Below are 16,566 nucleotides of genomic sequence, written 5' to 3' on the forward strand. Positions count from 1 at the left end.
CCTGTTTTTGCAGACCCCCCTCCTACTGTGCTGTCTACAGCACCGGACCTGACAACAAAAGACGCCACTGCACCCAAGCCCCACAACCCAAGGAGGAGTGAACCAGTTGAGTCCCCACATGCCAGAGGACCTCAAGAGTCGAGCCCCCCTGTGGGTTCCCCAGAGCTGATTTTCCAGTCCCAGCCTGCAGCAACTATGTGACCGGACAGTTTCCCAATGAAGTGAATGAGACACCCAATGCCGTAACACCTCTGCACCTGGATGCCCCAAAACACCCCCTGAAGTGAACAGTTGATGTTGCCAGGACCTTGCCCCATTCTCATCTCAAGTCCAAAAGAACCGTCCTGTAAGTTGTTGCGAAGTGCCCATACGCAGTATCTGTTTCTTTTCCCTAAGGATAACATTGGGCACCCAGTGCTGAAAAGCACCTCTGCACCCGGACGCCCCAGTGCCTCTTGAAGTGACCTGTTGGTGGTGCCTTGGACCTTGCTCCGTAGTTATCATAGCTCCAGAAGATTGGTCCTGTAAATTGCTGTGAATTTCCAGAATGTAGTACATGTTTTCCCCAATAGGCTATCACTGGGCACTCAATGCTGAAAAGCACCTCTTCACCCGGACCCTATAGTGACTCCCGAAGCGATCTGTTGGTGCTACCTTGGACCTTGCTCCATACTTAACGTAACTCCAGAAGATTGGTCCTGTAAGTCACTGCTAAGTATCAGTATGCAGTAAATGTTTTCCCCCCAGGATAACAATACTGCTCCAAAAATTGCACTGTCAACTTTAGAAAACTGTAAATATTCATAACTTGAAAGTAGTCACCCAAATCCGATGATCTTGATATCAAAATGTATATAAAAGCACGTATTATTTTTTATAAATTGGTATTGGATTTCTTTGAGTGTCTCACTTACTTCTGGTGTGTGCAATACATGCTTAACGCTACCCTCTGATATGCCTAATTGCTCTCCCACACTACCATAAAAGAGGGCATTTGGGGTGTCTTTTGTGTGTCTGTAATTCCTTTGGGGTTTGCTTGGACTGTTTATACGGTGTACCTCTTTTTGGTTCACTTTATAAAGAGCCAGCTTCCTACAACTATGTCTGAAATGTGTTTAGTCTTGCAGATTCTTCCTTTCTGATTACTCTGAGGAGTCATCTAAAGTTTTACATGCTGTATCTCTAAAGTGCCTAAATAGGAAATGTCAAGTTTGTCTCAGAAGCTATCTTTTCTAATTTTTATGTAATAATTTGTGAATTGTTCAGTTGTTGTTTAGGAATGCTTGGCAAGTTGTCAACGTTGTCTTTTTTCCGGCCAAGTGCTGTGATGTGTTTTTTTCTTTTTCTTTTGCAGACTTGAAAGTGTCCCTAAGACGTCAATCTCTGCCTTGCCCCCAAACTCACACCCTGTGCCCTCCCGGACCCCTAGTGATATGCCCCCTCTGTCTGTCAGCAAGCAACTACAGATGGTGCCGCGGGGTTCCCAGCTGTACCCACCCCAGCAGCCTGATGTTTTCTACCAGGACCCTCGGGCTGCTGCCCCACCTTTTGAAGCTGCTGCCTATCCACAGAGTGAGTTTACAGTGTGTTTTCCGTAATTGTAACCATGGTATCTTATTGCTGCTTGGGCCAGAACACCTATCTTTTAGTCCTGCATGAATTTAAAACAGAGTGAAAATTTGATTTTGCAGAGTGAATCTTTTCTGTATTCACCTGCTGTGCATTATTCCGCCATCTACTTGTTGGGTCCAGAATTTCTACTATTTCTCCTGTAAACAAGAAATGACTTTGTCCGTCCTCCTTTTCTACCGTTGGTGGTGGGTGTAGACGGAACCTCAGTTTAGTGTCTCTTTGATGTTGTCGCTCTTCCTCCGGATGTTCACACCTTGGGTTGCCATCTTCATCTTTCCGTTGGATCTGGATGGTTCTGCAGTGACGTCTCCAGCTCGCTGGGGAAAAGCAACAATTTGCCAAAGAAAGTTTGGAAACGTTTATCAAGGCCTCGGAATATCATCTTGGGATAGCAGTCAGTGAAAAGAAGTAAGAGTGAGCGCAAATATTTTGTGCAATACTTTCATGAGGATCAAGAATGTCCTGGCCTGGGGTGGGGGTTGGTGGGGGGTTTGGGGGGAATCGGAGTGTGAGGGGGTTGGGGGGCTCACCGATCAGCATGATGGAGAAGACACCATTCCAATTTTGTTGAAATTGCCATCACAAATACGCCCAGAAGGACAAACATCCGGTGTGTAAACTGTGCCTTCCACTCGACCACCGGAGAGAATATTAACGCCTGTGCAGTATTTACTCTGAAGACACTGAAGGTGAGGGCAAGACCAAGAATGGCTCACTATTCACTAAAGGCCAAAAATTCACTCCATCCCTTAAAGATCTGGGACTTTCCAGTGACTAGGAGGAAAATGTCACCAAAGGTACAAAGGGAGAGGCCTCAGAGGGTGATTGCAAGATCATAGAGGTCGTGGAAGAGCTGCTGAAGAAAATTAGAAAGGCGGTACGGTCAGCCACCTCCGTTACAGTATATGAGTCGAAAAAATCTGACTCACGGCCACAAAATGGATCCCCGGCGTTAAAATGCTCACTGCCCGCAAGGAATGCCCCACGAAAATGAGTTCCATGCAGCCCTCAAGGGGGTTTTCAGTGGAGAAAAAACTCTGTAGAAACATTCAGCTCCAAAATACGGAAAGGCAAAAGATGCATCATCATCGAAAGGTCTCAACATTGAAGGCGTTCACCATAGCACAAATTCAAAACAATCAGCAAAGAGGTTTCCACGTCGAAGAGGAAACATTCAAATACATGTTCCGAAGACCTCGAGATTGAGGAAAACAGGAAAAGGCTCAAGGCCGAAATGGCTGCTCTGATTCAGATAAAGAAGGAATTAGACGAAAGCCTAAGTAGTTTCAGAATTCCTCAGAAAACCTCGAAGACAAAGGAAGTGGCAGACTAAGGTGGAGGGCATTCACCACTCCCTCTGAAACCAGAAGCTCAAGAAGAAGAAGAAGAAGAAGAGGAGGAGGAAATCTTCTATACAGAAGAGGAGGAACAGACATTCAAACGGTCTTCTTTGGAAGGAGAATGTTGAGATGCAGTGGTAAGATTTGGATGGGGAGTCACCAGAGGAGTTCGTGGAATGTTATCCACCCAAGCCTTCTCCCCTGATGATGTTGGCATGTATAATATGGCAATAAAAAATGCTGCAGACAAATGTAATGTGCAACTGGAGGAAGACGAGCCCCATTCATGCTTCCTTTTGGAGAACCAAGATCTGCCTATGCTGCGACGGAAAAAATACAAATGCTCCTCGAAAGATCCTGAGTACATTAAAGGTACTGTGCCTGCCGACTATTATGACCTCGACGGCAAGGAAGAGGGCGACTAGCCCATCAACATCCATTAAAAGGGTGGAGCTAATGGGCCGCAAGATGGAGAGGAGTGCGGCTAACCAGTGATGAAGTGCAAATATTATAGCGAACACCTGCTTGAAGTCTGCATTAGCCAGGATGGACACATCTAGTCGCCAGCGGATTGGGTGGAGTTACATTGAAGTGCCATTCATTACTAAGAATTTTGGGATTCAAGCCAGAGGTTCAAGCTAATATAATAGATACTGTGTTTAATGGACACCAATTGTTTAGGAATAGTGTTGACGAAAACTTCAACTCAAGAAGGACAATGAAACAGCCAAGTCCATTGGGGCTTTGCAGTTTCAAGAAGGAATTCGCAGAGGGTCCTTTGTGCCAAGAAAGCCAGCCTCAAGAGGCACTTTTCAGGCAGGGAGTTCTTATCAGGGCTTCGATAGTAGTGCCCCTGCCTCCGCAATACAACAAAGCTGACAGTACCAACAGCGAGGAAGCGGTTCCTTTCATGGAAGAGTCAGACTAATAAGTGACTGCATTACATCAGCATCAAGAACCACAAATCCACCTGTGGTAGGAGACAACATTGACTCAAGTTATCTGCACAATACACCAGTGGTAGGAAGAATAAAAAAATTTCTCCAGGAGTTGAGGAAATAACTTTGGATACTAAGCTCAATACAATATGGTTATTGCATAGAACTAGAAAGGAACACTCCAGCAAGGTGGCTAAAGAAAGTCATTCAAAGGAGGAAACAGAACGACTCCTCAAACAGGTCAAAGAACTGTTAAGCAGGCAGTAGAACAGGGGAAGTTACTCAACATACACCCTAATTCCAAAAGTGGACGGATCACTTCGTCCAGTTTTAGACCACGGGTTCATTAACAAGTTTTTAAAAACTGTAAAGTTCAAAATGACAGCTTTAAGGGACGTGATCTCTCAATTGCAAAAAAGAGTTTTTATGGCAACAATAGACTTAAGACGCTTACTTGCACATTCCAATGAATGCAAAGCACAAGAAATACCTAAGGTTTATTGTTAACAGAAAACATTATCAATTGTGGGTACTCGCCTTTGGAATAAAATAGGCTACAAAAGTGTTCACAAAATATCTGGCTGCAGTGGCAGCACACCTAAGAAGAATGGGTATTCATGGTTATCCATAGATCTACAATTGGTTAGTGAGAGCGAACTCATACCAAAAAATGCAAACAAGACATTCTATGGATCAAATCTGTTTATTATTTTGAACGTATAAACATACAAAAAAAAAGCATCATATCACAGGGCCGCGAAGAGAAAAAAAACTCATGCAGTAAGAACTCAAGTCTACAGATAAAGTCCCGCATCATGCCCAAAAGGACATCACCGCCTGCCCCACCCTTACGGTCCAGCGAGCAACCAAGCAACGCTCAATATGCTTCGGACTGCAAGTTCCCCTCATGAGACCCCGTGTAAACACAAAAATAAACACATACCAACAATGCTTCCCCTCCAGCCCCTGTGTCATCTTAGTTCCTCTCCACTCCTCTGCTCCTCCCTCTCATTCACACATTCGCTTCCATCTCAGACATCCCTCCCCACTAATGTCTAACTAGAGTTCAAGTTAGCCTCAAGACTCTCAAATAGGCCCGACACGTCCGCTCAGTAAATTCTGCGGATAGGATCTGAAGGAATGGCTTCCATAATTCACTCATTTCTCTCAACCGCTGCTGGGAGGCTAGGGTGAGTTTCTCCATAGCGAGGATAAACCACAGCTTCTGAAGCCAGGAGACACGTGTCTGAAGCCTATCCGTACCCCACAACGCCAGGACCAGCTGTAACGCTGCGTTAAGTGCCAAAGCCATCTGCCTCCCTTTTAACGATCTCAAGTGGAAAGGTAAGGGGATTGGGCAACCCCAACAAAATGTACGATGGGAATCGAGGGACCTTGGTATGGAACACTGCGTCTATATCATCTATAATGCTTGCCCAATAACGGTGGAGCTTGGGGCAATGCCAAAGTAAATGTACGAGTGTACCTGTGGCCCCACACCCCCTCCAACAAAGATCGGACTTAGCCTGATCCCATGCGTGTACCTGTGCTGGAGTGTAATACCAGTAGAAGGCCACTTTGTATGATGTCTCAGTCCCGCTGCATTATAGGCTGTGTGCTGAATCCTATAGAATATGCTGTCCCATTCCTCATCTGAGAATTCCCTCTCCATCTCTCTCCCATCTTAGCTGTCTGTAAGGAAATGCCTCCTTGGCATGGTTGCCCCCTGACTTTTTGCCTTTGCTGATGCTATGTTTACAATTGAAAGTGTGCTGAGGCCTGCTAACCAGGCCCCAGCACCAGTGTTCTTTCCCTAACCTGTACTTTTGTATCCACAATTGGCAGACCCTGGCATCCAGATAAGTCCCTTGTAACTGGTACTTCTAGTACCAAGGGCCCTGATGCCAAGGAAGGTCTCTAAGGGCTGCAGCATGTCTTATGCCACCCTGGAGACCTCTCACTCAGCACAGACACACTGCTTGCCAGCTTGTGGGTGCTAGTGAGGACAAAACGAGTAAGTCGACATGGCACTCCCCTCAGGGTGCCATGCCAGCCTCTCACTGCCTATGCAGTATAGGTAAGACACCCCTCTAGCAGGCCTTACAGCCCTAAGGCAGGGTGCACTATACCATAGGTGAGGGTACCAGTGCATGAGCACTGTACCCCTACAGTGTCTAAGCAAAACCTTAGACATTGTAAGTGCAGGGTAGCCATAAGAGTATATGGTCTGGGAGTCTGTTTTACACGAACTCCACAGCACCATAATGGCTACACTGAAAACTGGGAAGTTTGGTATCAAACTTCTCAGCACAATAAATGCACACTGATGCCAGTGTACATTTTATTACAAAATACACCCCAGAGGGCACCTTAGAGGTGCCCCCTGAAACTTAACCGACTATCTGTGTAGGCTGATAAGTTCCAGCAGCCTGCCACACTAGAGACATGTTGCTGGCCCCATGGGGAGAGTGCCTTTGTCACTCTGAGGCCAGTAACAAAGCCTGCACTGGGTGGAGATGCTAACACCTCCCCCAGGCAGGAGCTGTAACACCTGGCGGTGAGCCTCAAAGGCTCACCCCTTTGTCACAGCACCGCAGGACACTCCAGCTAGTGGAGTTGCCCGCCCCCTCCGGCCCCGGCCCCCACTTTTGGCGGCAAGGCCGGAGAAAATAATGAGAATAACAAGGAGGAGTCACTGGCCAGTCAGGACAGCCCCTAAGGTGTCCTGAGCTGAGGTGACTCTAACTTTTAGAAATCCTCCATCTTGCAGATGGAGGATTCCCCCAATAGGGTTAGGATTGTGACCCCCTCCCCTTGGGAGGAGACACAAAGAGGGTGTACCCACCCTCAGGGCTAGTAGCCATTGGCTACTAACCCCCCAGACCTAAACACGCCCTTAAATTTAGTATTTAAGGGCTACCCTGAACCCTAGAAAATTAGATTCCTGCAACTACAAGAAGAAGGACTGCCTAGCTGAAAACCCCTGCAGAGGAAGACCAGAAGACAACAACTGCCTTGGCTCCAGAAACTCACCGGCCTGTCTCCTGCCTTCCAAAGAACTCTGCTCCAGCGACGCCTTCCAAAGGGACCAGCGACCTCTGCATCCTCGGAGGACTGCCCTGCTTCGACGACAAGAAACTCCAGAGGACAGCGGACCTGCTCCAAAAAGACTGCAACTTTGTTCAAAGGAGCAGCTTTAAAGAACCCTGCAATCTCCCCGCAAGAAGCGTGAGACTTGCAACACTGCACCCGGCGACCCCGACTCGGCTGGTGGAGAACCAACACCTCAGGGAGGACCCCCGGACTACTCTACGACTGTGAGTACCAAAACCTGTCCCCCCTGAGCCCCCACAGCGCCGCCTGCAGAGGGAATCCCGAGGCTTCCCCTGACCGCGACTCTCTGAAACCTAAGTCCCGACGCCTGGAAAAGACCCTGCACCCGCAGCCCCCAGGACCTGAAGGACCGGACTTTCACTGCAGAAGTGACCCCCAGGAGTCCCTCTCCCTTGCCCAAGTGGAGGTTTCCCCGAGGAAGCCCCCCCTTGCCTGCCTGCAGCGCTGAATAGATCCCTTGATCTCTCATTGACTTCCGTTGCGAACCCGACGCTTGTTCTAACACTGCACCCGGCCGCCCCCGCGCCGCTGAGGGTGAAATTTCTGTGTGGGCCTGTGTCCCCCCCGGTGCCCTACAAAACCCCCCTGGTCTGCCCTCCGAAGGCGCGGGTACTTACCTGCTGGCAGACTGGAACCGGGGCACCCCCTTCTCTCCATTGAAGCCTATGCGTTTTGGGCACCACTTTGAACTCTGCACCTGACCGGCCCTGAGCTGCTGGTGTGGTAACTTTGGGGTTGCTCTGAACCCCCAACGGTGGGCTACCTTGGACCAAGAACTGAACCCTGTAAGTGTCTTACTTACCTGGTAAAACTAACAAAAACTTACCTCCCCCAGGAACTGTGAAAATTGCACTGTGTCCACTTTTAAAGTAGCTATTTGTGAATAACTTGAAAAGTATACATGCAATTGAAATGATTCAAAGTTCCTAATGTACTTACCTGCAATACCTTTCAAACAAGATATTACATGTTAAATTTGAACCTGTGGTTCTTAAAATAAACTAAGAAAAGATATTTTTCTATAACAAAACCTATTGGCTGGATTTGTCTCTGAGTGTGTGTACCTCATTTATTGTCTGTGTATGTACAACAAATGCTTAACACTACTCCTTGGATAAGCCTACTGCTCGACCACACTACCACAAAATAGAGCATTAGTATTATCTCTTTTTACCACTATTTTACCTCTAAGGGGAACCCTTGGACTCTGTGCATGCTATTCCTTACTTTGAAATAGCACATACAGAGCCAACTTCCTACACTGTCCCTTTGACTTAGGCGGGCGCTTCTCCCCCTGCAGAAGCCGATAAAGTTCTGAGATAACTCTTTTATCGTCCTTCTTTAGCAACAGCCATTTCTCAAACGGCGTAAGTGGCGCCTCTATTAATGCTCTGTAAGCCGGCTGGAGAGCCCAATGCCGAATCTGATAATACATCAGCCTATCTGCCTCCAACAAGCCATATGCCTCCCGCATCTGTTCAAAGGACAATACCCCTTGTTCGTCAAAAAGGCTTCCCACCCTCACCCGAGACCTGGCTAAACTCAGTTATTATCTCCATAAGCGCCGGTAGCGAAGTCACAGGCTCCTCAAGGGTGAGGATTACATCGTCTGCATACAGGGTAATGAGATGACGATCCCCGCCAAATTTCACTCCTGCAACCAAGGGGCTGTCCCGCAGTCGCTGCGCCAGGGGCTCCATATATAGCTCAAATAAAAGGTAGGATAACGGACACCCTTGTCTAGTCCCCAGCCCAACCGGGAACGTCAGAAAAAAGCACTCCATCAACACGAACCGCCGCTCTGGAAGACCGATAGGCGCTCCGGATCCAAGACCGAAACCCAGGGCCCAAACCGAAGCGCTCCAGCACCCGAAAGAGGTATGGCCAGTGGACCCTATTGTAAAGAAATGGCTCCCTGTTGCAGTTACCCCCCACTTTTTGCCTGATACTGATGCTGACTTGACTGAGAAGTGTGCTGGGACCCTGCTAACCAGGCCCCAGCACCAGTGTTCTTTCCCTAACCTGTACTTTTGTATCCACAATTGGCAGACCCTGGCATCCAGATAAGTCCCTTGTAACTGGTACTTCTAGTACCAAGGGCCCTGATGCCAAGGAAGGTCTCTAAGAGCTGCAGCATGTCTTATGCCACCCTGGAGACCTCTCACTCAGCACAGACACTCTGCTTGCCAGCTTGTGTGTGCTAGTGAGGACAAAACGAGTAAGTCGACATGGCACTCCCCTCAGGGTGCCATGCCAGCCTCTCACTGCCTATGCAGTATAGGTAAGACACCCCTCTAGCAGGCCTTACAGCCCTAAGGCAGGGTGCACTATACCATAGGTGAGGGTACCAGTGCATGAGCATGGTACCCCTACAGTGTCTAAACAAAACCTTAGACATTGTAAGTGCAGGGTAGCCATAAGAGTATATGGTCTGGGAGTCTGTCAAACACGAACTCCACAGCACCATAATGGCTACACTGAAAACTGGGAAGTTTGGTATCAAACTTCTCAGCACAATAAATGCACACTGATGCCAGTGTACATTTTATTGTAAAATACACCATAGAGGGCACCTTAGAGGTGCCCCCTGAAACTTAACCGACTGTCTGTGTAGGCTGACTAGTTCCAGCAGCCTGCCACACCAGAGACATGTTGCTGGCCCCATGGGGAGAGTGCCTTTGTCACTCTGAGGCCAGTAACAAAGCCTGCACTGGGTGGAGATGCTAACACCTCCCCCAGGCAGGAGCTGTAACACCTGGCGGTGAGCCTCAAAGGCTCACCCCTTTGTCACAGCCCAGCAGGGCACTCCAGCTTAGTGGAGTTGCCCGCCCCCTCCGGCCACGGCCCCCACTTTTGGCGGCAAGGCTGGAGGGAACAAAGAAAGCAACAAGGAGGAGTCACTGGCCAGTCAGGACAGCCCCTAAGGTGTCCTGAGCTGAGGTGACTCTGACTTTTAGAAATCCTCCATCTTGCAGATGGAGGATTCCCCCAATAGGGTTAGGATTGTGACCCCCTCCCCTTGGGAGGAGGCACAAAGAGGGTGTACCCACCCTCAGGGCTAGTAGCCATTGGCTACTAACCCCCCAGACCTAAACACGCCCTTAAATTTAGTATTTAAGGGCTACCCTGAACCCTAGAAAATTAGATTCCTGCAACTACAAGAAGAAGGACTGCCTAGCTGAAAACCCCTGCAGCGGAAGACCAGAAGACGACAACTGCCTTGGCTCCAGAAACTCACCGGCCTGTCTCCTGCCTTCCAAAGATCCTGCTCCAGCGACGCCTTCCAAAGGGACCAGCGACCTCGACATCCTCTGAGGACTGCCCCTGCTTCGAAAAGACAAGAAACTCCCGAGGACAGCGGACCTGCTCCAAGAAAGGCTGCAACTTTGTTTCCAGCAGCCTTGAAAGAACCCTGCAAGCTCCCCGCAAGAAGCGTGAGACTTGCAACACTGCACCCGGCGACCCCGACTCGGCTGGTGGAGATCCAACACCTCAGGAGGGACCCCAGGACTACTCTGATACTGTGAGTACCAAAACCTGTCCCCCCTGAGCCCCCACAGCGCCGCCTGCAGAGGGAATCCCGAGGCTTCCCCTGACCGCGACTCTTTGAACCTAAAGTCCCGACGCCTGGGAGAGACCCTGCACCGGCAGCCCCCAGGACCTGAAGGACCGGACTTTCACTGGAGAAGTGACCCCCAGGAGTCCCTCTCCCTTGTCCAAGTGGAGGTTTCCCAGAGGAACCCCCCCCTTGCCTGCCTGCAGCGCTGAAGAGATCCCGAGATCTCTCATAGACTAACATTGCGAACCCGACGCTTGTTTCTACACTGCACCCGGCCGCCCCCGCGCTGCTGAGGGTGAAATTTCTGTGTGGGCTTGTGTCCCCCCCCCCGGTGCCCTACAAAACCCCCCTGGTCTGCCCTCCGAAGACGCGGGTACTTACCTGCAAGCAGACCGGAACCGGGGCACCCCCTTCTCTCCATTCTAGCCTATGTGTTTTGGGCACCACTTTGAACTCTGCACCTGACCGGCCCTGAGCTGCTGGTGTGGTGACTTTGGGGTTGCTCTGAACCCCCAACGGTGGGCTACCTTGGACCAAGAACTGAACCCTGTAAGTGTCCTACTTACCTGGTAAAACTAACAAAAACTTACCTCCCCCAGGAACTGTGAAAATTGCTCTAAGTGTCCACTTTTAAAACAGCTATTTGTCAATAACTTGAAAAGTATACATGCAATTTTTATGATTTGAAGTTCCTAAAGTACTTACCTGCAATACCTTTCGAATGAGATATTACATGTAGAATTTGAACCTGTGGTTCTTAAAATAAACTAAGAAAAGATATTTTTCTATACAAAAACCTATTGGCTGGATTTGTCTCTGAGTGTGTGTACCTCATTTATTGTCTATGTGTATGTACAACAAATGCTTAACACTACTCCTTGGATAAGCCTACTGCTCGACCACACTACCACAAAATAGAGCATTAGTATTATCTATTTTTACCACTATTTTACCTCTAAGGGGAACCCTTGGACTCTGTGCATGCTATTCCTTACTTTGAAATAGCACATACAGAGCCAACTTCCTACACCTATCAAACGCCTTTTCGGCGTCAATAGAAAGGAAAAGCACTTCCCTTCGCCATCGGCCTAGTTTATCTAACAAATGCAGAAGACGCTTTGTGTTGTCACTACACTGTCGGGTTGGAATAAATCCTGACTGGTCCGGATCTACAAGGCCTGGCATATAAAGATTAAGGCGGTGAGCAAGGATCCCAGTGAATAGCTTGGCATCTATGTTCAGGAGTGAAATCGGCCTATATGAAGCACACTGCTCTGGGTCTTTGCCCTGCTTATAGATAACCGCGATGGTGGCGTCCAACATACTAGGCGTCAGTGCACCCGACATCCGGAAGGAATTGAAAAGCCTCACCAAGATCGGGGCAAGTTCTGCACAAAAGGTCTTCTAGAATAATGCCGTAAACCCATCAGGGCCAGGAGATTTCCCAGCCTTTAGGCGGGAAATCGCCGATATATCCTCTTCCAACCTTATCGGTTGTTCCAGCTGGGAAGCCTCCGCCGCATAGAGCCCCCGATAGAAACTCTGCAAAAGCCTCTGCAATCTGGTCGCTCGTGCGGGCCTCCCTCCCGGACGGGGATCGAATCAGTTTTATCGACGACGACGCTCGTTGCTCTCGCAACCGATGTGCCAAGAGCTTTCCACATCTATTGCTCCCAATGTAATATGTATGCTTAAGCCGCACCACCGCATACTCCGCCCTATCCCAGTCCAGTCTCTTCAACTGCTGGCACACTCTCTCCAATTCCTGCCAGACCCTAGGCGTGCCTGTGGATTTATGGGAACGCTCCAACACAGTCACCCTCCGCTCCAACTCCTCCCTTATCTCTCTGCTTGCCTTATTATTCCTCGCAGACAATGCCATCACCTCACCCCGCACTACTGCCTTCAGGGCCTCCCACACAGTCTCCAAAGCCGTACTGCCATTGTCATTAAAGCTAAGGTAGTCTGTAATTGCGCGCCAAAGCGACTCCACCACTGTCTCACTCTGAAGCAGAGAATCCCTAAATCACCAGCTTGGAGAACCCACACGACCCACCTCCGTGGTAACCTCCAAAGTAATCTGAGCATGATCCGTCAAGGCCCTAGGGTCAATCGTGGCCTCCCGAACTCGGGACAGGAACTCCTGTGAGGCCAGAAAAAGATCGAGCTGCGCGTAAGTCTTTGTCGCCGCTGAATAAAAGGAGTAGTCCCGGAGCGTGGTATGCAACTTCCTCCACACATCCTCCAACCCACATTCAACCAACCACTGACGCCCGACTCCGATAAAGCCCCTGCCTGGCCAAAGCGCTGACCCGAGCGGTCAAGCTCGTTATCCATCACCAAGTTAAAATCCCCTCCTACCAAGATGGCCCTATCTGACAAGCTAAGTATCGGGGAAACCGCCTGTCTCAGGAATGCTTCCTGTTGGGCGTTTGGCGCATAAAGTGAAGCCACAGTGAAGGAGAAGGCCCCAAGTCGTATTCTCATAGCCAAGAGCCTGCCTTGCACTTCGTGCACCTCCCCCACTATCTCCCCGGCAAAAGTCTTTGAAAGCAATATGGCTACCCCCGCATGCTTCGTAGTAGCGGATGACCAAAATTGTGTAGGGAACCACCGTGAGTGCATGTGAAATGTGTCTTTGTGCAATAAGTGTGTTTCTTGCAATAGGCAAATATGACTCCCGGATTTCTCCAGACTCTACAGTATTGCTAACCGCTTAGTCGGGCTGTTAAGCCCGCGAACATTCAAACTTAGACACTTAACTGTCATATACCAGAGAGGAGGGATTGCCCAGGGGGGAGGGGCTTCGCAGAGGGGCCACAACCCGGGGTAGCACCTCAGCCACCCAGAGTCACCCAGCCCGCCTATTACGACCTTTGATGACCGGACACACAGGGAAGCATACCAACATATAACCATAATGCACAACAGGTGCTCATTAGAAAACAGTCCTCTCACACACATCCTAAAGAGGAAAAAGTCTCAGCAGGGTCGTCGAACCACACAAATTTGCCCACCAGGTCCGTCAACTCCACTGCCCAGGCCTCTCAACAGTCGCAGGCCCACAATGAACAGCCCAGTTCTATCCGGGGACTCCCGCCGCTTCTCGCCTAGGCACTTGTCCCAGCCACCACGCTGTTCACAGCTGATTGGCGCTCCGAGATCTGCTCCAGCGCAGTGGGGCGTTGCTGCTTCCTTCTCTTCTCCTTTCGCCGCCAACACGGAAGGCTCCCACCGCCCGGGAGGACGTCTCCCTCCAAACCCAGGATCCGGGCCGCCTCCGACACAGACTTCACCTCATGCAGCTGGTTCACCCAGCGGAAAGCAAGGCGGAATGGATGACCCCACGAGTAGGACACAGCATGTGCGCGTAAATGCTCCGTAATGGGTTTTAACTCACGCCTCCTCTGCAAAGTCCGAACCGAATGGTCCTGGTATAGTTGGAGCTGATGACCTCTAAAGTGAACCTGTGGGAGATTGCGCGCCCGTTGCAATATACTTTCTTTCAGCCCAAAATTGTGGACGCATGCCAAAATAACCGGCGGACGGTCCCCAGCTCCGCCAGGCCGGCCCACACAATGGAGTCTGTCCAGGACAATTTCCTGCGACTCCTCCAGGTCAAGGACCGAGCGGAACAGCGCCCCCACAAAGTCTCTAATGTCATCCTTCTCCGCCCCTCTAATGCGGATGTTATGTCTGCGCGATCGATTCTCCAAGTCCTCCACCGTCATCTGGAGGAGATCCTGCTGCTCCCGCAAGCGCAAAACCTCCTGCTGCAGGTCTGCCAGCTCCTCACCACGGGCCGTTTCACCATCCTCCACCTGTGCTACTCGCTCACCCAAAGATGCAAGCTCAACCCGCAGTTCCTTCACCTCCTGAGATATGTCTTTGCGGAGTTCCTGCAGGTCGCTGCAAAGCGATTCGAACAAGGAGGTAAGGAAGCCCTTCGTGACTGGGGCTGCCTCGTCCTCTGCCACTTCTCTTCTTGCCTCAGGAGACCTCGCGGGCGGCGGCTCCTCAGGGGCCCCTCCCGGGCCCGAGCGCCCCCCAGTCAGCATATCCCTTACCGTCCGGTCCCGCCTGGGCTTGGAGGCCGTCATCACCTCCGTTCGCGTACTGTGAAGGTGTAGGGGACTCAGACGGGCTTCTGCACTTCATCGCTGGGGAGTTATTCTCCTGGCCTCACTCCCCTATCAGCTGCCGTTGATCCTTCACTGCGTAGCCCTGCGCGAGGCTCCTCCGCCCCACGGCTCACTTCCAATTTAAACAGGGCCTCCTCGGGCCGCCCGGGCCAGCAACAAGTAACCGAGGCCCACTGTGCCACCTCCAACTCCTCCACATCACTGCTCGCAGGGCAACTTCTGCGGGGCTCGTCGATGCTGGGGAAACAAGGAGGGTACAACCACCTCACGGGCCCCAAAGCCCAGCTCAGCCCCGGGCTCGCATCATGGGCTCCTCCTCAACGCCCATGCGCGTCCTCCGCTGCAGGTGCTTCCTCGCCCCACGTCGAGCCAGCAGGCCGCCGCGCGGCACGGCCCGCCGCACACCACTCCCTCCTGCAGAGGGTGCGCGGCTACTCGCAGCGCCGGCCGCGGGCGGCCCTGGCTCTATCTGGGTCCCCGCCGCCACCCCACCCCCACAGGCTGCACAGCGGGACCCCCCCGGGCCACAAGATCAGGGGCCGCAGATTGATTTCAAGGGCCTGGGCGGCGGAGCACGGACCAACGCGTCCGCTCACGCTGCGATCTTAAAACAAGACATTCTAATAGTGATTAAGACATTTTACTTCCTGGGTTTGTCATTAAACAAAGAGAAGTCCTCTCCAGAACAGGGGAAGGTTTTCTTGGGAGCAGGACTGAATTCAGTTCAGGGTAAAGCATTCCCCAGCGAGAAGAGGAAGCAGTCTCTCCTGGAGGAGGTTTGCAGTTACTGGAAGGGGCAAGCTATGACTGCGTGGACTGTGGGGGAAACTATGGGGAAAGATGTCTTCATGCATTCCTTTGATTCTATATGTGAGATTTCATATGAGACCAACTCAGGAGTGGCTCCAAAAACAGTGGTTGCAAGTGACCGGTGTAGGAAGTTGGCTCTGTATGTGCTATTTCAAAGTAAGGAATAGCATGCACAGAGTCCAAGGGTTCCCCTTAGAGGTAAAATAGTGGTAAAAATAGATAATACTAATGCTCTATTTTGTGGTAGTGTCGTCGAGCAGTAGGCTTATCCAAGGAGTAGTGTTAAGCATTTGTTGTACATACACATAGACAATAAATGAGGTACACACACTCAGAGACAAATCCAGCCAATAGGTTTTTGTGTAGAAAAATATCTTTTCTTAGTTTATTTTAAGAACCACAGGTTCAAATTCTACATGTAATATCTCATTCGAAAGGTATTGCAGGTAAGTACTTTAGGAATTTCAAATCATCAAAATTGCATGTATACTTTTCAAGTTATTCACAAATAGCTGTTTTAAAAGTGGACACTTAGTGCAATTTTCACAGTTCCTAGGGGAGGTAAGTATTTGTTAGGTTAACCAGGTAAGTAAGACACTTACAGGGTTTAGTTCTTGGTCCAAGGTAGCCCACCGTTGGGGGTTCAGAGCAACCCCAAAGTCACCACACCAGCAGCTCAGGGCCGGTCAGGTGCAGAGTTCAAAGTGGTGCCCAAAACGCATAGGCTAGAATGGAGTGAAGGGGGTGCCCCGGTTCCGGTCTGCTCGCAGGTAAGTACCCGCGTCTTCGGAGGGCAGACCAGGGGGGTTTTGTAGGGCACCGGGGGGGACACAAGTCCACACAGAAATTTCACCCTCAGCGGCGCGGGGGCGGCCGGGTGCAGTGTAGAAACAAGCGTCGGGTTCGCAATGTTAGTCTATGAGAGATCTCGGGATCTCTTCAGCGCTGCAGGCAGGCAAGGGGGGGATTCCTCTGGGAAACCTCCACTTGGGCAAGGGAGAGGGACTCCTGGGGGTCACTTCTCCAGTGAA

General features: G+C 50.4%; 1 protein-coding gene across 6 annotated transcripts in view; it reads left to right on the forward strand.

Moving 5' to 3' along the window:
* RC3H1 (ring finger and CCCH-type domains 1) overlaps positions 1 to 16,566 on the forward strand; it is a 655,450-nt gene that overhangs the window by 233,898 nt on the left and 404,986 nt on the right. For all 6 annotated transcript variants that reach the window (XM_069231606.1, XM_069231604.1, XM_069231602.1 and 3 more), the window contains one exon: positions 1,355 to 1,572. In XM_069231606.1, the coding sequence (XP_069087707.1) occupies positions 1,355 to 1,572 (218 nt within the window). The remainder of the gene's footprint in view (positions 1 to 1,354; positions 1,573 to 16,566) is intronic.

The sequence above is a fragment of the Pleurodeles waltl genome, chromosome 4_2, assembly GCF_031143425.1.
Source record: "Pleurodeles waltl isolate 20211129_DDA chromosome 4_2, aPleWal1.hap1.20221129, whole genome shotgun sequence".
NCBI classification, from domain to species: domain Eukaryota; kingdom Metazoa; phylum Chordata; class Amphibia; order Caudata; family Salamandridae; genus Pleurodeles; species Pleurodeles waltl.